The sequence below is a fragment of the Saccostrea echinata genome, unplaced genomic scaffold (genome assembly GCF_033153115.1).
Source record: "Saccostrea echinata isolate AGI-Se365-2 ecotype Australia unplaced genomic scaffold, CSIRO_AGI_Sech_v1 ptg000030l, whole genome shotgun sequence".
Taxonomy (NCBI): Eukaryota; Metazoa; Mollusca; class Bivalvia; order Ostreida; family Ostreidae; genus Saccostrea; species Saccostrea echinata.
This window is the reverse complement of record NW_026889779.1, coordinates 23,985,605-24,012,448: the sequence shown is the minus strand read 5'-3', so window position 1 is coordinate 24,012,448 and position 26,844 is coordinate 23,985,605. Positions and strand designations below refer to the sequence as shown.

The following is a 26,844-nucleotide window of genomic DNA, read 5'->3' as shown; positions in this document are numbered from 1 at the left end:
ATATAGAGACGTCACCATATAACGGTGAAGGGCTTCAAATTTTGACCTTTACACGGCACTCAGGGCCATTGAGCAGTGAGGGATCTTTAATGTGCCAACCCTGCCATGACACGGGGCCTCGGTTTTTAAGGTCTCATCCGAAGGACCCGCAACTTTCACTTCAAAGTGCCGAGCGCATGGCGAAGGAACAGTTGCTACCCATTTTTTATCGACTTAGGTCAGTCGCGGCCGAGATTCGAACTCACGACCTCCCGATCATGAAGCGAGCGCTCTACCGACTGAGCTACCGTGAACGGTTTAACACTATGAAATACTGGTATATCAAAATTTCCACCTCTAAGTAACTAGTATCATTTTCCTGCAAGCTAAGAGTACTTCTGAAATTTTATAATAGGGAGTATTTTCATTTCCAACTCAGCCATAATCTTTCTTATTCCTAATCCTGTCATCCTGATCCACAGGCAGTCATTTGTGTAATAAATTTTTAACCCATAGTATAATATTTTTATACGTCTGTGTTATATAACAGAAACAATTGCCTGTGCCTTGATCTAATGAAGTTAAGTTTACGACATGAGAAACACAACAGTGCAGAGTTTCTACTATTCCTGAATTACAATGTTATGTCCTTGTCTTAAGAAGGCTACGACCTTTACCTTGATCAAATCATCTTATGAGCTCCTGGGATTATTTACAATTTTCAGAATTATTAGTCTATTATAGATTATGATTCAGAACGGTAACAACATTTAAAATACAACAATAATGCCCATGTTTATATACATTAAATTTATTCATGTACATATTAAATAAAAATGTTACAAAATTATTGCAAAGTTAGATAAAATCAGCAGAACAAGCTATAAAGCAGAATAATAAAGAAGTCTTCATATCTCAAGGAAAATCTTACCATACTTCATACATGTCACTAAACAGTCAAAAATCTAAGTCAGTTTATAAACAGAATAAAGTTATACGATTTTCTACAAGTTCATCGTATCTTGGCTTTTCCCTTTATTAAGATGGTGAACAAAGTATTCCTTCGTGTTGTGGGGTCATTATGCTCTTTCACTCAATTTCAGATCTATATTTGTTCATAAACTTTACAGTATTTTTTTTTATATATCTAGAAATAAACAAAAGTAATATCATATATGTAGACTACACAAATGATATAAAAATAAAGGAAAAATACACTTAACATAGAGTGTATTCAATACATCTTACATGAATGGGGGAAAAAATGGGATGGGGAATTTTACATGGGAGATCAGTTATACAGAATGTCCTCATGGAAGTAATATCATTAAGAAAGAAAACCAATGGACACATTTAAAAATGTGAACTACAACAGAAATCACCAGCTAAATTAGACATTTAAATAATTAATTTACAGAAAAAATGAATTCATCAACCTGTATCTATAAAGGTAGATAACTCTAATATGTCACTGCTGATCGTGGAGATAGATGACTAGAGCATGCTAAAGGAGAGTTACCTCCCTTTCTTCAGAGCTTTCTAGTTTTGATTTTAAATATTTTGGTTCCGCTGATTTGTACACAAGTATAAACCTTCATACTAAATATAAAACATATAATGTACAATGACTTTGGTTGTTTGTCAATGCTAAAATGTAGAATACTTAGCTTATGTAAGCACTTAATCTGAGAAATCTATCTTTCAAAAATGAATTTTTCTTTATGTTCTTTTTTCACACAGAATACAAAAATCATCCCATACAATATTTATAACAAAGTTTGAAATAAAAAAAAACATTACAGATTTTACATTAAAAAATCATGAGTCAATGTAACTTTTTAACATACAGAGCAGAGCATTTGCAAAATATAAACTAAATGTGAATAGCAAAATGGATGTTAGACATCACAAACTGAACACTTTTCTGATGATTTGGTGTAATGATGTGATAACATAGCGTTTTTTGCTGTGTGTGGATTGTCTGAGGTCGCTAAGTATAAATACGACAATCTCATCTTCAATACTGGTCCAATCAAAATGGTCACCTGCAAAAAAAAAAAAAAAAAATCAATTTGGAAAGGTAAAAGTTTATCTAACATGAAAAAATTGATTTACGTTCAATATTGTGTCACAAATTCTGAGCCACATAAAAAAAACTAGATCTACCAGTCAAAACTTTACAAATTCTGTAATTAATATTTACTGGTCACAACTTCACAGTAATCACACATATATTCTGTGTTCTAGATTTACCTGTAACAACTTTATTCTTGTTCTAGATTTACCTGTAACAACTTTATTCTGTGTTCTAGATTACCTGTAACAACTTAACACATTCTGTGTTCTAGATTTACTTGTAACAACTTTACATATTCTGTGTTCTAGATTTACCTGTAACAACTTTATTCTGTGTTCTAGATTTACCTGTGACAACTTTACACATTCTGTGATTTGACTTCTCCATTCTGCTGCATTTTCTGTGGTGTGTTGCGCTGGTTCATCTCTGCCTGCATCTTAGCAATCATTTCCTGCATTCTCTTCAGCTAAAAGTATTCACATTTATCACATACAGTTCCTTCCATTAGTTTTTCTTCATTTACACTTTTAACTTCATGTCTCTGTTTTAGGTCGAGTACTGTCATTAATTACAAGTTACTGCCAATACATACACAGTCATTTACCATTACAAAAATCCCTTGGTTTTTCCCTTCCTTTATAATTACATCAAGATTAAAACCAGTTCATTCCCTAGTGTACTGTTATATCTACACAGTGACAGACTGGAGTATACACTCCTTGACTCACAATGTCAGGCCCATCTTAATTCAGGACTTCTCAATTTAATACACCTTTCAAATTTGTTTTCAATTATTTTGAGATGTGTGTGGAATCCTTATTTTTCTGGTATGTTCAGAAGAACTATCACTCCCCAGACAATACCACCATTAACTCACCTCTTGTTCCTTCTCTAGGAGTTGTTTCTCACGATCTGACAAATCTGCTTGCTGGCCCTCCGGTCTACGTTTGCTGGAAACAATACAAGAAAAATTCATGTTACATCATCACTTTTTGCAATTTTTACACATTAAACATCTCCTCCATGAATATCTAAAAAATCATAATACATGTACACTTTTTATAATATTTGATTAACATGCAAAAATGCAAAAATATGTTTTTCATTATTGATAGATGACCCATTACATAGATACATGTATATGAGAGGCAATCAAATTATACTGGTACTTTTCTTAAAATTGCAAGATAGATATATATAAAATGAAGTGCCAGACTGATAATAAAAAATCATTTTACTGTAAAAGCAGAAATATTTGATGGGGTTTTTAATTTCGTTTATTTCTTTGTTAACTATCATCAACGAAAATTAAATCCACATGAAATTTTTATATGACTATATATTGAATAGTGTTACATTCAAAACAACAAAAATTAATATCCATGAAACCTTTTTAGATGAAAAATCAACGAAATTTTATCCCAACAAAAATTTGTGCTTCTACAGTATATAGACACCAATACAAAGTTGGGCTACGTTTCAGTATGAGAGATCAATGGTGTATATTAGATAGAAGGGCTATGATGTAACAGTTTGACTATAGTTTCACACATTTACAGTAACACATTGTAAAAAAATTTTGTTTGGATAAAAAACTTGTGTAGGAAACAAGCAAATGAATTTTTTTTTAAAACAAGAGGCCCATGGGCCACAACGCTCACCTTAGTCACTTTGGCCCTGTTGTTCTTCATCATATTTGTCCCCTATATACAAGTATATTTGTAAGTAAATTTCCTATATATTTCAATGTAAAACTTTGATTCTCTATTGTGGCCCTACCCTGCGGGCCATGATTTAAACAATCTAGAATCTACTCTGCCTCAGGAAGATTCCAGATAAGTTTCAGCTTTTCTGGCCCAGTGGTTTTGTAAGAAGAAGAATTTTTAATACCCTATTCCCATTTTTGTCTTTTCTTGATTATCTCCCCTTGGAGGGGGGGGGGGGGGGGCTTGGCCCTTCATTTTAACAATTTAAATTCCCCTTTACCCAAGGATCCTTTGTACCAACTTTGGTTAAATTAACCCAGTGGTTCTTGAGAAGAAGTTGAAAATGTGAAAAGTTTACAGATGGATGGACGGTGGACGAGTGGTCAGAAAAGGTCACTTCAGCTTTCAGCTCATGTGAGCTAAAAAGTACAATGAACATAAATGTATGATTAGCCACTTTTTTAAAATAATTCTTGAGGGGTGAATATTGGGCATTTTTTGTTATCAAAAAATCGGTAATGTATATCAATCCCACATTTAATGTATTTTGTGTTTAAACATGACTACAAGAACATTCATTTTATACATGTAAGGATAACCACTGCCAAACTCACAGACAATCCCAAATGTGTTGAACTTTATATAATACAAACTTAACACAACTCTCTTTTTAACTATAATTAAGAAGTGAAATTTTAATAATTTCATACTGAATGTTTTTTTATTGCTATACATGTAATAACAGATTTGAAATATTTGTTCAGGTTTTTAGACTATATGTGTATTTCACCTTGTCTAGGTGATTAAAGAGAAGCATACAACCAACTGATCAGAAAAAAATTGCTTGTGGATGTGTTGAATGATGTGTTAAGATATATAGACAAACAGATGGAAGACAGACAGCTAGACAGACAGACAAGAAAAATAGCTGCACAGACAAACAGATGTTTTAATAATACTTATGTATGATGATATGCTTGTTAATAGCAACTTTTATATAGCAAAGGTTTAAGTTTAATTTTTGCATTTATTTTTCCCACATAACATGTACAATATTTGTATCATTTAATTTCTGTTTTTATATTTGAACATATTGAATATACCCAAAAATATTTCTGTTTTATTACTGATAATTACTGAACAATTTCATGTTGATAATTTATTATTATTCTCCCAAACCTACACTAAATAATTTGCAATGCCACCCACATTTTTACTGATATCTACCAAGCAGTCATTTTTATATTTTCATTAAGGTCAAAAGATGTTTTCATCTTGGATAAAATGCAAGGTAATACCACAGACAATCTAATGATTATATTTTCAATGCTGACAACCAAAATAGACAGAAACTTTGAAAAATCTCAAAATGAAAATGGAAAATGAAAGTTAGGAAAACCTCAAACAGGATGAGATGTGGACAGGTGTTACACAGGAAGTATGCTTACCAGAACACCAGAGTCAGGAAATCACAGAACAGGGAGGGGGGAAAAAAAGAAGAAAAAAAATATTAGTTCCATGCAATCTCATTATTATTTTAATTTAGAAAGAATTACATTCTCAAACTCATTTACAGACTCAAAAAAGTTTGTTATTAAGAAATTTTCCACCGAATGATGGACAATTCATATGCAGTTTTCCCTTTGAACAGAGGGTTGTAAGGGGCAGACTACTTGTAAAACAGAAAATCTAAGGGACACGACTTCAGGCTTACATCCTAAATCTACACAAAATGGTTCTGGAGCATAAACTCTGAATTATATATATATATATTATATATATATAATAATATATATATATATATATATATATATATATATATATATATATATATATATATATTATATATATCAACTCTATCAACACGTTACTATTAGGTTTGAACAAAGTGAATTATTAAGTCTTAATACCTTGCTGCATTCAGAGGGACAATTATTTCTGTCCTAATAAAACTTCACAAACATTCATACATAAAATATTTAATCATTCAAACTACCAGGTATCTAGTCTACTGTCATGACAAGTTGTAGGGAACCATTGCATTTACTTTGGATAACTGTAAACATGTTAGATAACTATAATCATGTGCCTACATGCTAACATTGGTGAAGGGAGTAAATGATTCTTTACTATGGAATTGGAATGAAAATAAGACATACTCTGTCATTTCATTGTAAGTTTCTTCATTGCGAGGTCTTCTGTAAATTTGATTGACATTTTGTAACATCAAATAGACTTCTTACGAAGCAGATAACCCCAAGTAAGAATATTCATAATATATACAAAGCTAAATAAGCCAAATAATGTAAACTTTTTCAAGAATGCATAAATAATATATGGTTAATAAAATTGAAGTCTATCCTGATCAATGCCAAATTGGTTTGGGGCCATTTGGGTTCAAAATTAACTTTGTAAGCACTAGTTCATACTTATTTTTATGTGAGATAAAATAAAAATTGGGAATAAAAATTAAAAATTCTTACTCAAATCTACCTAAAGAAAACCCAGTTTGAGCATATAAAACGATTTCTATTTTACATTTTAAATTTTCTTGGTTGTATTATTGAGAATAAAGAAGAATGAAAAAAAAAGTTGGTTGACATTTTTTATGTCTTTAGGGGTATTAGCCTTACCCCTGACCTAATTATGTTCAACATTTACAGGTTGCTAATTTACAATTATTGTGATAAGTGTAATTGTTAAATATGATCAGTGTACTTTAATAGCATGAACATTAATTGAACTTGAGGTCATGTATACTATTTTTTATAACTTGAAGATATGTTTCCATGTTGATTCAGGCTGCTGTTAAAATGGATTTAAAACAAAATATTTAATTAATTTACCCTTTAAATAATTTAAGCTGATTTTAAGAAAAAGAATGAAATGTAGCTAACCCCCCAGCACCTCGAAATTCAGGTATGCAAACTTTTTATATTCTGCCCCAGTTTTCCTCAGGTTGATCCTTGAAATACATAAACACACATTTCTTTTTAATAAAATTTTTAAAAAATTGCAAAAAAATTCTAAAGATTAAACAATTCACAATGTATGGTTGATATATTTAGAGTGTATTGTATAATTGAAAGATTTATGGTGGATATATCATATATAGCATATATTCATATGGACTAGTGCTTTTTAAAGCTTGTTCTAGCATTTTTAGTCTTGGACTTCTAGACATGAACTAATTTTGAACCCTGGGTCATTTATTAGAACACAAAATGGCAAAATTTCCCGTCTGATTAAATGGCAATACAATACAAAGCACAGAAACTGAATTCTTCGCAAAACAAAGCACTTGTTATCTTCACACATTGAAATTGCTATCAATATAAAAACAAATGATTTAGCAATTCCTACTGAGTATTCTGGAGAGATTATGTCTATGACATACCTTGTTTTCTTGGGTACAGATCCACCACCTGCTAATTTCTCAGCTCGGAAGTTTTCATAATGAACTTCCTGTGTGACCTCTTGTAAGTCTTGCATGTGTGTGCTGTAAATACATCACATAAATCTAGCTAATGACTACACTATAATTATCAAAATCTAAGTAATGACAGCATTAAATTGATAAGGATTCCAATTAAATACTGTAACTTTTAGCTGTTGCACTGAATAAAATTCCTATCCACCCAAAAATCAGAGACAGAGACTTTTCAGCAGCTGACAATTTTTATTTCTACAAATTTATCTGGTAATTCTGAGAAGCTAACTTGAAGGCCGCAGATTTTCAATGAGACTCATGAACTGGATAAGTTTTTAATTTGTTTCACATATATACAATCAGTCTGACAAGTGATGCTTTGTTATAGGTTTATACTTACATAAGCATGGTCCTGAGTTTGATGAAATCACAGTGATCTGGATTTTCAACCTCCACCACTCCCCATGGATACATACGACCTCTGACCTTTTTACCTTTGACCTCTATAACAGTATTAGCACCAATGACAGCAAAAGGCACAGCCTCCTGTAGCAAAATAAGTGGTGTTATTTTAAAATTAAATAACCTAATCAGCACTCTGCAGTAACATCCATTGATCTTGTCAGACTTGACTGACCTTGAGAAGTCGACACTGTTCTCGATATTCTTCATCCTCGTCTTCATCGCAGTCTGGGAGTGCGTAAAGGTTAATACCATTTTCAGCAATCTGTGTCATCACCTGTACAAACCAGAATCAGCCATAAGTATGCTTAGTCTTTACTGATTTCATTACTATTGGGTAAAATGTCTCCTATCATTAAAATATTGCAGGAAAGTTTTGGAGAACTCAGATTTAACCCCATTACCACAAGATAACATTTTATAGTCATATAATAGTAGTAATTACTGGCCACCAGACCACTTGTTTTCTACTGATTTGACAAAAATGCTACAGAAACCAGTAATGAAACAAAACATGAGAGAGTTACAGAGAGGTGTTCATTGTTACTGACTGACAACTGTCAGGGTTTTATTTATACATAAATACAGTGAGGCTAGTACAGATGTAATTGGATCAACTTTCTCAGTCAATATACTCCACCTGCATGGGCAGGTATCCAAGTTAAATATCTCCTAATGTGTGATGGAACCTAGCTTCTTTATATACAAAGGCAACAATCCATAGTTATTTAACGAAAAAAGTCAGTTGTTAATAAATGTGTCAGGTAATAATAAAAGATGTTAGAACTTCTTTAAACTTTGATTAAAAGCACTGTCCAAAGCTCTTCCTATCTGAAATTATTTCTCAAGACATTTTTAGACCATGACCATTATTTTAGTTTTGCAGTTTTAAATCTGCATATAATTATTTTTCAGAGCCCCACCCTTCTCAAGAATTTTCCATCATCAAAGTACAGTTAAACCCACATTAGTGGCCCATTGTTTTCAGCTACTTCCTTGATATGACTGAACACAGGTTTGACTGTATATGATGTGGAGGGTGTATTCAGGGACTATAAAGTCACCACTAATGATTCGTTATCTGCAAAACAAGGACTGAACCAAAGTCTACACCAAAGAGCAGTGAATTCCCTTCCAACATATATATACAAATACATGCCCCATCCATCCTGCTAGCATCTCTGCCTAGTCTGATGCAGGAAGATTTAAATTTCTTAGGCTGTGTGAGTAATTCATTTAATAGAAAAAAAAATGTGTACTGTGAATAGGCTTTCCATTTGCATTAGTCTAAGCACATGTATTCACAACTTGTTTAAATTAATTACAAAAGCTATAAATATCTGTTGAACACCAACCTTCCTGACTTTCTGTGTACATTTTTGCTGAAACACTGTTAAAGTATTCAATTTACTGACAAAAAGAATAAGGAATCTCTGTCAAAATCCCTACTGACTATGTATGCAGATGAACATCAACATAAACAGAGAGAACTGACCTTTCTCTTCAGTTGTTTACATTCCTGCTGCGTCAACGTGTCAGACTTAGCAATGACTGGGACTATATTTACTTTGTGATGAACTGCTTTCATAAATGAGATGTCAAGGGGACGTAAGCTGAAAAAGACATCAAGAATTTTCACGCATCAACATAACTTACACCTGAAAATCATCCATGCATACTGCTGACAATACATTCATAAGTATTTCATGTTTTGTGCAGAAAAAAAATTCTGATGAATAAAAATCTTTCATCTAAAAAATTTCTTAAAAGCTAAAATCGAAACAGAAAACTGCCATATTGTTTGTTGATTTTGTTTGCTTTCTTTTTTTTTTCTTTTTCAGAATCTCAAATAAGGTTTTCCACCATAGCAGGGAAAATGTTCAAAGGAGAGAATACTTTGAGTGATGGTCAGAGAGCTTACCCATGGCCTGATGGGTTGTTATAACAAGGAGAGAATACTTTGAGTGATGGCCTGTGAGCTTACCCATGGCCTGTTCAGTTGTTATAACAAGGAGAGAATACTTTGAGTGATGGCCTGAGAGCTTACCCATGGCCTGTTTAGTTGTTATAACAAGAGAATACTTTCAGTGATGGCCTGTGAGCTTACCTGTGGCCTGATGGGTTGTTATAATAAGGAGAGAATACTGAGAGCTTACCCGTGGCCTGATGGGTTGATGAAGTAGAAACAGCAATGAACACGATTATCCACGATATGTCTTCTGTTTAAACCACTCTCGTCCTCCAGGTATCGCTCAAATTGGCTGTCAATATACTGGATGATGGGCTTAAAACTAAAAATAAAAACATTTTATCTCTTTAACATAGTACAAAAGGAAACAGATTATACACTGTTGAAGAAAGAAAAATAATAGAAAAATGACAGACTTTTCAAAAATGTTCACATCTTTGGCAATTCCATATACGGTCAAACCTTGTTATTTCAAACTCTATGGGATTGAGAAAAACTTCTAGATATATAGGATTCGAGATATCAAGGGTAAAATACTTAAAGAATAAGGGGTTGGGGGTTGGGACTTCCAAATCACTTCGACAAATCCATGGTATTCTATATATCAGTGTTCGACATACCTAAGTTAAACTGTATCTGTATGCCTACTGAACAATTAAGAAATAAGATATAATTTTTAAACATCTATCGGGATATAAATATGGGTTGGTCAAATTTCATAAAGCCCGAAGGGCTTTATGGTAAATTTGATCTCGTACCAACCCGTATTTATATCCTGATAGATGTTTAAAACTGATACCTTATTACTTAAATATATTTACATTTGTGACTTATTTATATTTGCTCGATTATAATTTTTAACGTGTGAAGTGTTTTATTTTTCAAACTCAACGGCACGTGTTTAATCCATTGATTGTGCGTCGACCCTTTAAAACGTCACTGAGAAATTACGTCGAATGTTTATTTACGTGAGAAACCCGTGTTTATAACCCACGGATATAGATACACATTGCTTTCAATAGTGTTATATGAAGAAAGGCATTTGCAAATGTAAATATATGTTAATGAAACTTGCATATGTGGTCATCACAATAATCCTTCAATGAAGTTGGTCACAATTAAGTACAACTAGAACAAAACTCATTGTAACATTCAATTACTTAGGGTACAGAGGTGGTCGTCTCTTCTGTACAAAGTTTAAATCTATTACTTAAATTGAGTCTTCTGGTTGGACAAAAGTTTGTCCCACTATAAGCTACAGTAGAACTTTGGTATCTTGAACACGGATGTCTTGAATACCATGGATATGTTGAAGTGATTGGGAAGTCCTAACCACGTATTTCTTAAGTATTTTACCATTGATATCTCGAACCCTCTGATATCTCAAAGTTTTTTCTTGGTCCTATCGAGTTCCAGATATTGAGGTTTGACTGTATATGTAAATCCACTAGTTAGTTACCAGTCCTGGGAGTTAAGGGAATCCCCAAAGCCAGGTGTATCCACCACAGTCAGCCTTAGTTTTACTCCACGCTCCTCTATCTCTACAGTGGAGGCATCAATCTTCACTGTCTGCGAAATCTTCTCTGTAAATAAAAAATATCATCAAGATTAGTCAAAATATAAAAATGTAGACATGGTAGAAAGTTTGTACATTATCAAATGTCCTTTAAAGAATACTTCAGTTAATGAATCTGATTTTGGAGTTTTAGAGAAATTGGACCATTTTAAAGGCAGAAAGAATGTGTGATGTTTACTGAAATTGCCTTGATGACTACCTCATCTGACATCTAGTATACAATCATTACATGATCTTCAAACAATACAAAGCTCTTTCTCTCTTAATCTGTACTGATAAAATGACATTTACCCTGAGTAGAAAGTGATATATTTATATACAGCTTAGTGTATGTGTCTGTATGGGTACATAACAACAGCTGAGTGTATGTGTCTGTATTTGTACATAACAACAGCTGAATGTATGTGTCTGTATGGGTACATACAAGCAGCTGAATGTATGTGTTTGTCTGGGTATAAATGTGATATATATCTACATGCCAGAAGCTGAGTGTATGTGTTTCTCGGTGATATGTACCAGAAGTAGAGTGAATGCATCTCTCTGGGTATCAACAACAGCTAAATGTATGTGTCTGTTTGGGTACATACCAGTACCTGAGTGTATGTGTCTGTCTTGGTACAAACCAGTACCTGGGTGTATGTCTCTGTTTGGGTATATAGCAGTACCTGAGTGTATGTGTCTGTTTGGGTATATACCAGTACCTGAATGTATGTGTCTGTCTTGGAGTACATACTAGCAGTTGCGTGTATGTGTCTGATTTGGGTACATACCAGCAGCTGAGTGTATGTGTCTGTCTTGTTTACATACCAGCAGCTGAGTGTATGTGTCTGTCTTGTTTACATACCAGCAGCTGAGTGTATGTGTCTGTCTTGTTTACATACCAGTACCTGAGTGTATGTGTCTGTCTTGGGTACATACCAGCAGCTGAGTGTATGTGTCTGTCTTGTTTACATACCAGCAGCTGAATGTCTGTGTCTGTCTTGTTTACATACCAGCAGCTGAGTGTATGTGTCTGTCTTGTTTACATACCAACAGCTGAGTGTATGTGTCTCTCTTGTTTACATACCAGCAGCTGAGTGTATGTGTCTGTCTTGTTTACATATCAGTACCTAAGTGTATGTGTCTGTCTTGAGTACATACCAGCAGCTGAGTGTATGTGTCTGTCTTGGGTACATACCAGTACCTGAGTGTATGTGTCTGTCTTGGGTACATACCAGCAGCTGAGTGTATGTGTCTCTCTGGATAAAGGTCTGTCAGGAACAGGCTGTTGACCAAAGTAGACTTCCCCAGTCCAGATTCACCTACAACACATTATCAATGTTTATAAGAAATGACATAGGGCTGGCTTACTGTCAAAATTAGCAATGTTGCTTGTACATTATCTTAAATATGTCAAGTTTCTGTTATCTTCACAAGATTTCTTGAATAGTAAAACCTTTTAAAAGTGTCAACTTTTAAATTACATTTGCTAATGATAAGAGTCATATGAAACTTGTTCTCGCAGTGAGCTATATTACTTTATTACACTTCTGTTAAAATGTTTCCTATATAAAGTTAAGAAGGTAAAATAACTATCTTTTATAGTCTGAAAATTTCCACAGATAGCAAAGCTATACCCCAGGGTATTGTTTTTGCTACCCACCCCTTGGAAAATTTTCATGTAATTTTTGCCGCCAATTTTGATTTCCTTTAATCAGTCTATAGACTTGTGATGTCATCCTGACTTCAGTAGCATTGCGACGTCATCAGCTCATTCTAGCAGTGTTACCTTATTCCAGATACTTGTTCAAAACTTTTATAATTTTTTTTTCATGTTTTTTTTCCCTATGGAACTGTAGTATCAGGTAAATCCAACCCTCAGAAATTATGATATACATCAGTATAATAAAACGCTTATCCACTGGCTGTGAGTGGGATAGCTCTTTCATCAAACCCTTGAAAGGAACTATTCCCCTCGGGCAAGCCCACGGGGAATAGTTTCCTGTCACGTTCATAACAGCCACCCTATACATGTATTATATATAAGTGATTCACTTCCTTCAATATAATGCTCCACTTTGATCTTTGTGATTTCAATTTACACGAGTTTGTGGTGAGATTATTAAAACACTCTTGACCTTTGGGACACACCCTTAATCTATCTTCAATAAAAACAGATTCCTTCTTGTTCTAACTTTGTTTTGGCAAACTCCTCATAGCTAAGACTATTTACAGAGATCAGTTTATACTATATAGTGAATCACTTTTATAGAAGACTAGGTAACACATATTTCTCCAGATATTTGAACATTAATAGGATCAACATGACACATTATTTCATGATGGCAAAAGACCAACCAAATCTTACTATAGAGGACAAGCGGTATACTCACCCACCACCATAAGTGTGAACTCGAAACCCTTTTTGACTGACTTTCTGTGGACCTGGTTAGGGAGATTGGCAAAACCCACATATCCTGATTGCTCTGGTGCTGTAAACTGTAACAGAAAAATCAGAAACATCAAATGATATCTTCATGATAACATGTATAGTCAGTCCATGTGTCAGATAGGGTGACAAGAGTCTGAGTTATATGTTATCATGATTTAAAGTAGAGGGACTTGCTAAATGACACAGGGTCTATGCAATCAATGACTTGCTATACAAGTTGGACATATGGGTTACATTATAGGTGTGCAACGATACACTAACCTCACGATACGATACGTATCACGGTATTCAGTTCACGATACGATACGTATCACGATACATGACAAGGTTAAAAAAGTCTTTCAAGTTTGTCATCATATTTGTCATCATATTTTTTTTAACTTGAGAGGGTTATACAAAATGTTCATATTTTTTTAATAATAATTAAAACTTGAATTGGATTGTTAGGTAGATCTTTCGAGTTGTGACAACATTCTAAACAAAGGATGAACATTTACAGGGAACTACGGGGACCTTTCCTCATAATGTCCCTTTTAAATTGGAATGAAAAAGGAAGACATTCATTCTTTTATTCCTTTTATTTACATAATAAAAACCAGTTGTCATATTTCACGTTTTAATACGGTTTAGTCAACAAGACAGTGAATTTTCATTGTAATACACACGTGATGGAAAATCGTGTATTACAAAGAATACGTTTAGGTCTAAAGGGTTTATCATTTGTCTTAACATCTATAACTTATAATCACATTAAGTCCTTCTCCGTGTCAAATCTGAGGTCTGTAAGATGCTGGAGATGACTTTAACTGCCGTAAATGCGTTATCAGCGACCTCACGTTTTGCGCGGAAGCCATTTTGAAATAGTAAAGAAGGATATAAAACGGACAAAACGGATAATTCTGGACCGATTGAACAGAACCGCGATATCAGTTTAGCGTATCGTGAATTGAACCGTGGAAAAATATACCGTGATATACCGTCAAACGGTTTACCGTTGCACCCTTAGGTTACAATCAATGATTCGCTATTGACTTACCATGCAAGTTGGATACATGGTAATACAATTATTGACTTGCTATATATATACAAGATTAATATAGCATACAATCACCAACTTGCAATATGAGTTAGGTATGGCTTGTAACCATTGACTTGCTACACGAGTTGGATATGAGCTAATAATCATAAACTTGCTACACATGTTGGGTATGACACAACTATTGACTTGCATGGATAAGGGCTTCCAATCTCCGACTTGCTACATGTACTGTATAGGGGATTAATTTCACAGGTTGTAATTTTCGCGTTTTCCTCTCCTCTGACACGATCGTGGTTTGTTGAATTCGCGATATTGGTATATACTCAGTAAGGTCAGATTTATCTAAAATGTTTAGATTTTAATTAGTAATTAATTGAAGATTAAACAAAGTGCCGATATATTTAATGACTTTCCTATATGCTATTACGCTGACTGCATGTACATCCCAAGATCTTATTTCCGAAGGGATATCACATCGCAGCGGAAAACCACTGGACGATAATAAATGTGTTAAAGTAGGTCGATGAAATAATATCCTTCGATACCTTCGATAGTTATTTGAATAATATTTTTAAAGCCAAAATATGCATGATAATGCACGTAATAAATACACTTAGTAACGTTAGTTACGCACGGGTTATCAAAACCCATGACCCATGTGTTCTGATTGATGAAACATTTAGCGTTGGCTAGTAAAACAGCTTTTTTTTTTTACAATGATTACAGGTTATTATTTGCTGATTTGAATTAAAGTAAAGCGTGATAATTGAAATAATTAATTGACAATTACTATTTGTAATTACTGAATGATCATGTGCTGCATGTACATATATATACCTATCGTAGTGTATTCTCAGATTTAAAAAAAAAAACATGGAGGTCATTGAAAACTTAATTATTCACTGTTTCTTGAATTCACAGATTTATTAATATCGTGAATATAGCGAATATTAACACCGCGAGTTATTTTCCCCCTATACAGTATTGGGTATGATCTTACAACCATCAACTTGCTACGAGTTGAATACTTGGCTTACAATTGACTTATTACATGTGTTAGGCACAGGAATGACTATTGTTAAGCTACTATTTGAGCTGTGGATATAGAAGTCTATAAAAACTGGACTCAGCTTATGATGAATATCCTGGTATACAAGTTTCACACAGGAATCACAAACATTAAGTTAAACAGTGAACACAGGTGCTACAATGAATTACTGATATTCTTGGCATATAGCTGTATACCTAAGATTCTAAGTTAATACAAACTGTAAATGTATTACATTTGGGTGTGTATTCTATTTAGCTCCTTTCACAGAATGCAGCTTCCACTAAATCAAGTACATAGATCTCTAAATGTCTTGTGTATATATATGCATATATAGCACATTCAAAAAGCACTAAATCAAATCTATGCTAACTTGTTGAAAAATCAAGTTCCAACAAATACTGTGCATGCCAAATAACATAAATTTATAGTGATATATATTTATTGTACCAAAATATTTTGTTCAATAGACATCCCTAATTTCAACTGTTAATTTTTTTATCAAATGTCTGAAACTTTCTGGATTAGTTCACTTTTGAAAGAGCCAATCTGTTTTTGAAGTACTAATAAAAGTCAAAATATGCAAGGGTCTTCTTTTATAGTGACATATGTCAATTTGATGCCTTTGAACAAACAATACACATGATGATGGTGGGAATAACATTTACACACATTATCATAAATTTGAGGCATTCTAATATGACAATATAATTGATAATGAATATTTAATTAAATCTCAAGGAAGTTTTATCTAAATATTTAAGTGACTCAAAATCCAACTGCCAAAATTCTTCAGAAAATGCTAGTTTCTGAATAATCCACTTCTGAAACTTAGAAAAAAAGTTTTGTGGCACCTTTTTCAATACAAAACATATAAGGAAGCAATTCAGAATTTTAATTTTCTCATCTGAATTCACCTGATATCCCCACTCAACCACTGTTTTTACTTTTATAACTCTAAATAATACTGGATTAAAGTTTTAGCTTAGTCAAAGGCATTTTTAAAATCCAATTAAAATATGATTAAATTTAATCTTTCCAGTGTACAAATCTTCTATGTTATAAAGTGTATAGTTGATTTTTTGTGATCTTTACAGAGATCTGCTATTAACATCACTAAGTTCACACAGTCCAGAGAGCATCTTATTTTAAAGTCTTTTTAATAACAACTTGATTAACCAATTAAAGTTTTAATTGTAAAATGTCAAATTTCACAGATTTGAAACCTGAGAATTATTTTCTGTGCTAAGTGAAATACCATCATGTATTTTAAAAATTAAAAGAGGGCACAACTGAACTGATAGAAAAGTGGAATTCTATATCTTATAAATCTTTATCAGATCATATATCAGCCCCCCAAAACAGTGGCTCTGTATCATAACATGCCTATGTCAGGAACTGAGATCCTTACCCAGCTGTGAATATGAATAAAGGCTGTATGTATCTGAATTCACTATTACAGACAGATCGGGACCTAGGATGATGCCCTCCCTCTTTATGACACACAGTACGATACCAGTTGCTGTATCACCTGAGAGGACCAGGTGTAATCAGGTGAACTGACTGCAGTATATCTAATGTAATGAACAGCTGGGTAAGATATGTGTCAGAAATTTACTCCATAGAATCTGCATGCCTACATCTGTAGGGGATCTCACAATACACAAACAATCACTGTACTACAATTGCTATTTACCCAGGTTCTGCTTAGTTCAGCCTAGCTATTAAAATTCTTTGCTTGCAGGTTATCTGAGTGTAACCATTTCCTGAAGCTAAAACTTAATAAAGCAAAAACTTATGAGTTAATATACAAGAAACAATCTGTAAGTTTATCATGCACATAAAATAGACACCCATTTCATTGTCTTGTTCTTATCAAGGTCAAGTCTTGATCCCGACAAGCATTGGACAAAAAGAAAATGCTTAAAATATCTCTGAACTATTGTTCCATCCATGTCCATTAAACAAATGACCTGTATCACCATGCTCATGGCTGTATCTGAAGTCTGATTTATAATACAGATTTGATATGCATCCTGGACATTTTACCTTTTATAAAATCACAGCAAAATCAACATCTAAATGGGGGGACTGACTTGATAACATTCAATGTCGGTCATTAAATGCAGGAAACAATTTCCATTCTGAATGTAATACAAAGACCTCTCTGACCCTTGAAGACAATACATGATGGCCACACTGATCAAAATCACTTGAATGCTTTGGAGACAGGGACAACACATCCATCAATGGTGCCCCTCTTCCTTATTGATTATTTATCCAGAGGATAACGGAACTTCACTGACATGTAAATCTCAACCAATATCAGATTTTCTTCTTTGCAGATCCCTAAATCTCCCAGAAATATGACACAAAATTACAGGAACTTACCATTTCCTCAAAGACACCTGTTGGAAACATAATGAATGCTCTTCACCAAATAATTTCTCTAATAACAATCATACATCCCAGTCTGTTCTAAACATGAAGAGGCTGCCTCCCCGACTGCTTATTCCCACAATGAGGGGGCAGGTCAAAAGGAATCAAGCAACCTCCTTCACAGCAGCCTGGCACTTCAAAGACAGGCTGCTAAAGGAATTATGACTTTTGAAATGTTCCACTGTAGACCGACTTAATATTGGTAAAAAGAAATACACAGAGATATGTGTGTTTTATTTACTGATAGACAGATGGGAGGAGGCTCCCTTAATCACCAGTGATAATCTGTATGATCTGTTGTCTGAGTAGAACTCACCGTTAGTGAACACATCTGCTATCGATTTTACACAGAGATAAACTAATTGCAAGTTGTGGGTCAACATCTTGTCAAAAAAAAAAAAAATTAAAAATATAACATTTGTTGGCTACCTTTCAAATCATTTCATTAAAATTCAATCTTCTTTAAAACTGACAAATCTATTTTTTTCACGAAAGAAACCAATGTATTGTCACTGTCTTCATTTTATTTTGGATCCATACAAAAACAAAACACTACAATAAATTCCATTAACCCTTTTTAAGTCCTGTAAGTTTAATGTAAGGAATTTTCCTGATAATTTTGTGAGATAAGCAAGATGGAAAGGGAATAAATGTCTACCTCATACATCATAGGACTTTTACAATCTAAGATTTATCTGTGTCAGCTTGAGCAAGAAAAACAACATTCTGGCAACACTTGCATAGCATCTAAAAAGCAACTGTTCAGAATAAAGCTTATCTTCAATTTCAATCTTTGAATTTCTATTAAATAAGCAGTTAAAGAAAGATTCAGAACTGACACTTAAAAAAGTAGCAATGCTAAATAATCTATGAATTGAAAAAAAATGAATTAAAAAATCAAGTAGTGTTTGGATCATGTTTCTTGGAAATCTTAGATTTATGGATGAAACATAATTTGAGTCACTGATGCTTGTAAAGGTTTCAGAGATTATCATGAGAACAAACTATTGTCACCTCTTTTAATGCACTAGTTTTATGTTTCAGAGTACATGTTTGTGATTTATGTACATAAACAGAATCCTTTTCAGTCAAGTGGTGAAATATTATACTCTAATCAGCAAAAATGACGCAGGAGATCAAAGCATAACCCCAAGATGACTCCAGTGAATACAAATCTCAAACCTACACACCCAAAAACTCAAGCACATGTAACAAGAAACCTGCACACACAAGAATTGGTTGACCAGATGACATATTTAGGTTTTGGATAAGAACCAAATAACCTTCGCAGAATAATGGAGTTAATACAATTTCTAAAATAACTCATGATTGATTGCCAAGATAAAATGCATCTTAACAAGCCTGGACAAGTCTGAGGAAAAGCATTGACTGTTACAGTTCTGTCTCCTTCCTGAAACCTACTTCACTTGTCCTCAACAGTAGTCCTAATTAAACTAAACTCAAAGGAACCTGCCTCACAAGATTAATGATATACTCTTAGCTAAAACAGAAAAAAAGGATACAGAACTGCAATAGATTTCTGATAAACCTCTCTGTACTGTATGTAACTAACCTTGCTAGGTGAGCCCCCTTTGACTTTGTCCTCAGGAACAGCAGTAGACACAGACCCATTTACTGTATTAGAATGGACAGAGTGTGTCCCAGTGGGGCCAGTCACAGAAGAGTGTGGGTGGTGCTGTGAGGAGCCAGTCACGGACGAATGAGGGTGGTGTTGTGTGGGGCCAGTCACAGAAGAGTGTGGGTGGTGCTGTGAAGAGCCAGTCCCAGATGAATGAGGGTGGTGCTGTGTGGGACCAATCACAGAAGAGTGTGGGTGCTGCTGCTGTGTAGTTATAGGAGTGTGAGGGTGGTGCTGTGTGGAGCCAGTCACAGAAGAATGTGGGTGGTGCTGTATCAGTCCACTCCTTGTTGAGGTTTCTGTAACACAGGGGTCTCTTGGTCCTGGTACCAGATCAGATGGCTCAGTGGATTGTTTGGGTCCACAAGAGGAGTCTGTCAAACTTGAGGATCTGGAATCTGACACACTGCCTGATCTAGAACTGGAGGTGGAGTTTTGTCTCTTTGATCCATGGTTTTCTACTCTGGCAGAGATGGGCACTGTATCAGTTTTGGTGGAGCTGGACCTTCTTTGTCCAGCTGGATCCACTTTGGCTGAGGAAGAAGATGAACTTTTTCTTCTTGACTCTGAAAAAGACTCAGACTTTTGTACTGGTCTTGTTTGCTTGCCATTTGACATGCTCTGGAACACATTTCTTGAATTAATAAATGAGTCTGATTTCTTCACAGGTTGCCTTGTTTTCCCATTTTCAGATGATTTTCCTGTAGTCACTTCTGTACCATTTGATGACTTGCTAGTAGGACTTGTGGGAGACTTTGGGTGAGTGGTCCCTACTGTGTGGCCTCCACTGTTTAAATGGAGTCTTGGATGACTGGTACCTCCTGCTTGTCCCCCAGTGTGGGGTCTTGGGTGACTTGTACTTCCTGCTTGTCCCCCGGAGGTTGAGGTGGGTCTTGGATTACTGGTGTCCCCTGAATGACCCTCAGAAACTGAGGCTTTGACAGTAGAAACTGAAGTATAAGTCCCTGGCTTTCTCCTTGGAATCATAATGACTTGTTTACAGAGGAAACACGAGTGTAATGTGTAGAGTTCAAGTGTGACATAAAGTAGATGTGTATGTCGTTAATTCAAATTAGACCACCATGTTCCGTAAAACTAATATAACCATTCAGGTGTGCACAGGTGCTGTGATAAAATCAACATGACAAGCCAGTCACAAAAACATAAGATTAGATGGTGACCCAAAGTCCAGACCTATACAGGTACAGAATATATCCGTCATAAACCTTGATGACCCATTAACACTTCCGAGCTGATGATATAAATGGTAGCGTCCTTATACACGCCTTGGAAGTTAGTCTATCTCAGTATTCGGTCTAGGTCCGGAAATCAAGCCAACATTTATCATCAGTCCCCACACTCTGCAAACAGATGACAACTTTTACTGTGTATACTTAATCTGATACACTTAACCCTGGCATTTAAACTTTTTGTAAGACGGCCATTCACAGCTCCAAGCCAGTGTGATTTTACATTGAACAATCTCTGATAATAAGTCGAAAGACTGTGATCTAATTAAGTGTGCAGTCAATCCGTCACTCAAGTCATATATCTAGATAGATACAAAAAGTCTAATGAGATCCCAGATCACTGATGGAGAACTCCGAAAACAACACGTATCATTCAGTGTCAACTCCTGGCGACTCACTCCCAAGCTGTGTAACACAAAACTTGCTGCATGACACTCAATGCTGTATTGTACCCATCATTCACTGTAGCTAGCTAGGGTAGGATTTGTCTCGGCCATTAACAGGAGTCATGTTGATGAATCCCTCCCTCTCTGGTCTTAGGTTTGGGATACGTGACCTATGCTTGCTGACCTGACACTAATTTGGTCCACTCTCCAAACCAGGTCCCATCAAGAGCATTTCAAGCCCAACTTATGAATAATGCAGGTGATTTGTATTTGAATGAGAGAGCTCAGCCAAAAGGATAATTTGTCTGATGGGGTCTTCAATTCAATTAATGTGGAATTCATTATTAAGTATATACACTTACAAGTCTTTGCTTGTGAAGATTTGACTTTGTTTATATCAAGTGAAAGTTCTTATAATTTGTATCTGAGATTTTTTAACGCTTAAAAAATTCTGTTAATGACAATAAAAGATGAGTCACTCTTTCATTCAGCCCTTGGCAATTCTGATTCTTTTTATACCTGACATATGTAAAAAGTTTGATGTTTTATAATGCCATAACTTTCCTGCCTTCTAATACCTGTCTTATAACACAGTCTAATAGACTGAATCAGAAACACCACTTAGCCACCTATACCAACCATCAACACATCAATTTATAGCTATCACTTTCAACCCTATCAAATGTTCATTTGAAGTGTAAAATTTAACCCTCCTAAATTTGGTGATCGTTTATCCTTTGACCTTGCATATTGTGGTAAACGCGTAGGAGTAAGCTCCCTTTTCAGAGAAAGCCAGTCAGATCCTTGGACAATACTGAGAGACTGGTATCTAAAATAATCCCTGGCAGGTCAAGCCTCATTTACAATCTGACAGAATTTTATTTCAAATTAAAGTTCACAGTGCTCCTTAAATAATCACCAGTTTTTGTGATAGATTAGGTTACATGCCAAGTTCATCTTGCGCTTCCACAGATCTTCACAGCAACAGAGAAATTAATTAAAACATTATACCTTAAAAGCTAGAAACATCATATATCCTCAAGATTTATCTAAAATGTAAATATTTCTGTGTAAATACCGCTAGCTTATTTACATAAAGGCCACCAAAACAAACTTAGTGAAATTATAAAAAAAAAAATTCCATGTTTAAAATGGGGGCAATTTGTAGCCAAACCTTACAAAGATGAAAAGCTTTTTTGTGGAGGTAATCTTACATGTAGCAATATTCTATTCCTTAATAAAGCTGTGTTTCCTTATTTTCCTATAAGGAAGTTCTATACCAGTATAAGGAAGTTCCCTCCCTTTAACCTTATTTGTTACTTGCAAAACAATGCACTAGAATCAATTAGCTATCATAAGAAGAAAGGAAAAAAATGCTGAATCAAACTGCTCTCTATACAGATAAAAAAAATACTAAGAGGAATAGTTATATTAATCCATTAGCTAAACAAAAATCACTTCCTTGAGCAGAATTTGCAAAAACTGCAATAATGTAAAGAATGGAGAATTATAAATTTTACCATATCATGTATATTAAAGTATTATTTAAGCTCAAGAATGAAGATCTTCATAATTCAAACCATTTTTAATGATTTTTATAAAATAAAAAAAAAAAATCAAACAAACTGATTTGAAAAATGCTTTTTCAGTCCATAACTTTGCATCACTGTATCACTGTAAGACATACATGAGGTTGGAGACTAGTGTGAAATCACTTATTTTTGTAGGGTCAAATTTCTGTGGCTTGAGCGCAAAATACTGGTTATAGGAATTTGATTTTGGGGTTGAAGATGAAAAATATTATAATTTGAAATGTTCATATTTCATGGAGGACATGAATTTTTGGGTCTCTCCATACCAACAATGAAAATTAAATCCCCATGAAAATAAGTAATTTCACAGTATTTACTTAGACATTTCATTTCCATTCATGAATCTAGCTATGCTCAAGATAATACTACATGAATTTGAACAGTTTAACCTCTGAATTGCAACAGCTAGAGATTTTATAGTTTACTACTACCAATCACCAAGATTCTGACCAGCCAACATATGCGGTTGGGGGGGGTTGGGGGGGGGGGGGGTTATTACTGGCCCAATTAATATCCAGGTTGTGCTGCAAAATCCATGTCTAGTGTTTAGAAGCCTAAATCTCTCCCATGTATTTAATGGAACTTTGACATGTTACCTTGTACAAAAATATATATTAAAAGATATTTTGACTTGATTGAATTCCCCTCATACATGCTAATTTATGATCACTTGAAAGTATTTTTCTGAACCTGAATTAACAAAAGGCATGTCACAATTAAACTGCTGTAGGAATCCATTAATGATTTGTGTCATGCCACTTAGTATGAGATCAGATATTTAATCTTAACCAAAATTATTACTATCAGCCTGTGAGGTCCTTTAGATAATACTGAAATGGTCATTGCAAGGATTTGGTCACTGTTGATAAGCCATTTGAGTTAAAAGCATTCTGGAGGGCTTTAGCACTTTTATAACCCATAATGAGAGCAATACACCAGCAATTCTTATCAAGCATGTATCCAGTAATGTAAAATTTACAGGGCCAGAATTTCAATGACATACCTCAAATGAAAATGAGTGAAGATAACATTAAAATGGTGACAAACTGCCTTCTCTATTCCAGCTCTTTACACTCAATGTGATTTTAATCCTCATAAAATATGAGAGCGTGCATCAAATTTCACAGTTCTACCATTGGTTATTTGACTCATCTAATAGACATGGATTACCAACTCAGTTTTTTTTATAATAACCCAGCCTAACCCCATCTCCTTCCCTTTAGCATGCCTAATTATTATGTACATGGTACACAATGATAAATATCCCTTCAGAGAAAATTCAGGAAATTTGAGAATCTTAATGTTTTTTGAAAGCTTTCATCATGTTGAAATAGGCAAAATCTCTCAGACCTCATTTTCAAACAATTGTATATCATAATGGTGTTGCTGAATTAATGAATCTTTAATCAGAGAAACGAGTTGTGTAGATTTCACATTTATTATCAGGGACCTTAAACTTGCACTATACTGATCTTGGGTCAGCTCATAAAAAAAAATTAATATACATGTCAAAAATAAGCTTCCAATATTTCTGTTACAAGATATGGCTAAAGTAAAATTTATAAAAAGTGATCTTAAACTTGCAAAAATAAACTTGGCTCCAGGACATGACATACCTCTGGTCATATGTGTGTGAAGTATCAAGATCCCAATGTTTAAGAGAGAATGGACCAGATAGGAATTATATACAATATTCTGAGAGTAACCATGACCTTGAACAAATGACCTTGGATCAAGGTCCAGACACACTCTCAGAGTAACATTCGTGTGAAGTACAAACTCATTTAAAAGCTATAGACCAGACAAAAATTTTACACTTTTTTGCCAATGATCTTCACCTTTCCAAAATGATGTTAGGTTACTCTCCGTTCTATGCAATCTATTTCTTAAGTATGAACTTCCATTGTTTCTCCATTACAAAGTTACGACTCAGATATGGAGCTGGGCAGACTAATGGACGAAGTGATAACAATTTAAGGTCTCATATATTTCTATAATTTTGTCAAATATTCTTTGGTTAAACTGCTATCAGGAAGGTTAATGTTCGACAAATTGACAGACTTTTAGACAGGACAAAAACAATATACCCCCATTCATATGTAATGAGAGAGGAGAAAAATGTGATAGACCAGACCAGGATTCAAACCAAGGCTCCCTGAATCTACAGTCAGGTGCTCTACCAACTGAGCTATCTGGTCACCAGTAATCGAACCCGTCTAACAGCCACACATAAAAAGAAAGACTAATACGTACTATACAGTGTAACAAAAGTGAAAACTGATAACACTGGTATTAACATGATTCAGCAAATTTATATTGCATTTACTAGATGACTTCCTATTGTTTTGGTCAACATTTCTTGAAAAATCAATTTAACAGCTTTTAGCATACGGGGACTGTGTGATAGATGGGAATTAAGATAAATTTAGGGAAAAACTGTCTAAAAAAGTTAAAAACATGAGGGCCTTGCTTTTGTTGCATACAAATAGGGTGAACTCTCCCAAAATGTAATTTCCCTTTAGGATGCAATGGCTATAAACATAAGAGAATTATGAAACATTTGCTGTATATTTATTACCGGTACTTGTTAAACACTGCTGGAATGTTGAGATCATTGGCTGCACTTTAAACTGCAGTCAAACCACCCCATGTTTATGATTTAAAATCACACAAGGAATGTAAAATCTGCAAGATTTTAATCTGCATTGATGCAAGTGATATAAGTACAGCTTAAAATCTATAATTCTCATTCACAAACAGATAACTGTATAGGATTTCACTAACGCCACAGGGCCACGTCTCCTGTACTATGGAACTTGTTTGGTCCATGTATATAAATGCTACATATTGAAATTCATAAGTATATATGCATATATATACTTACTTTCTGCAGTCTTGATAGCAAGATTTCTCCACAACTTTTACGTAACTTGAGAGGTCCAAATGATTCGGACCGAGCTATAGTAGTTTTCTTTTTGGGAGTCAGTTCATGATTGTTGATATTACAGGTCTCCTCGGCCATTATTTCATACTTCCTGCTATTTCACACTTAAACGTACATAAACAATACATTCCATTAACACAGTGTCAATGAGAGTGTCCTTCCTCAGTCGTCAGACTAGACACTGCGGACATTTCCTGATGCTAGTCCCTGTCCATTTTAGTCCCCTCTCCGTGGATCAGGGTTATCTAAATGACTTCACTTACTCCCCACGAATCTGGGGATAATCCCAGTTCAATTCTCATAAAGTACTTGAATTACATGTAAACTCTCTCAAGTACTTCCTATGGAAACAAACTATGAATTTTGTCCACGCAGAGTTGCACTAATGTCACTGTGCTACAGATCGAGTTTTCCCACCATTTACTATTACCTGGATGCAGGGGAAAGAGAGAAGTTTCTATACACCACAGTGTTTGTAACTGCACCTCACTTAACAGTGTTTAACTAGACTGACCTATGCGACTCATAACAACGTCTCCCGTTCCTCTGCTTCAGTTTACTAGGAACATCAAATATGTCAATAAAGGGCAGCTATTTTCAAATCGGGGTACTTAAGTCCGGCTTGTTTTCCTTAAAGATATTAACACATGTTCACTAAAGATCAGAAAAGAGTGTAACATCCCGCCCCATCTAATACGGTTCCACCCCACCGGCATGTACACCAAATTAAAAATTCTTATTATTGATGAAATCCAATCCTGGATGGAGCTTAAGCTCTTGACAAGATAAGGCTTTTCAATTTCTACAAATGGATTCAAATTCTGACATTTTATCAGTGTTTACCTGTTCCCTGTCAGAAGTTTTAAATGAAATCTTA

At 34.5% G+C, this 26,844-nt stretch overlaps 1 protein-coding gene and 1 non-coding gene across 6 annotated transcripts; both read right to left on the bottom strand.

Annotated features, from left to right (window-relative positions):
• Window positions 1-770: 770 nt before the first annotated feature.
• LOC133197561 (septin-2-like) lies at window positions 771-26,410 on the bottom strand. Of its 5 annotated transcripts, none has more exons than XM_061333658.1 (13): window positions 25,908-26,410; window positions 13,572-13,677; window positions 12,414-12,500; window positions 11,083-11,206; window positions 9,811-9,945; window positions 9,150-9,267; window positions 7,830-7,931; window positions 7,593-7,738; window positions 7,160-7,261; window positions 5,922-5,960; window positions 2,934-3,006; window positions 2,404-2,522; window positions 771-2,024 (listed from the first exon to the last, which is right to left on the bottom strand). In XM_061333658.1, the coding sequence occupies exons 1-12, from the start codon at window positions 26,043-26,045 to the stop codon at window positions 2,415-2,417; spliced, it is 1,278 nt and encodes a 425-aa protein (XP_061189642.1). In that variant the 5' UTR covers window positions 26,046-26,410; the 3' UTR covers window positions 771-2,024; window positions 2,404-2,414. The 5 variants fall into 5 exon arrangements, with proteins under 5 accessions (XP_061189642.1, XP_061189639.1, XP_061189638.1 ...); XM_061333655.1 differs by lacking the exon at window positions 25,908-26,410 and adding an exon at window positions 19,730-20,862 and having other exon boundaries at window positions 2,934-2,997; XM_061333654.1 differs by lacking the exon at window positions 25,908-26,410 and adding an exon at window positions 19,730-20,852.
• Trnay-gua (transfer RNA tyrosine (anticodon GUA)) lies at window positions 25,149-25,221 on the bottom strand. Its single transcript has one exon. It is a non-coding gene; the product is annotated as a tRNA-Tyr (tRNA).
• Window positions 26,411-26,844: the final 434 nt, after the last annotated feature.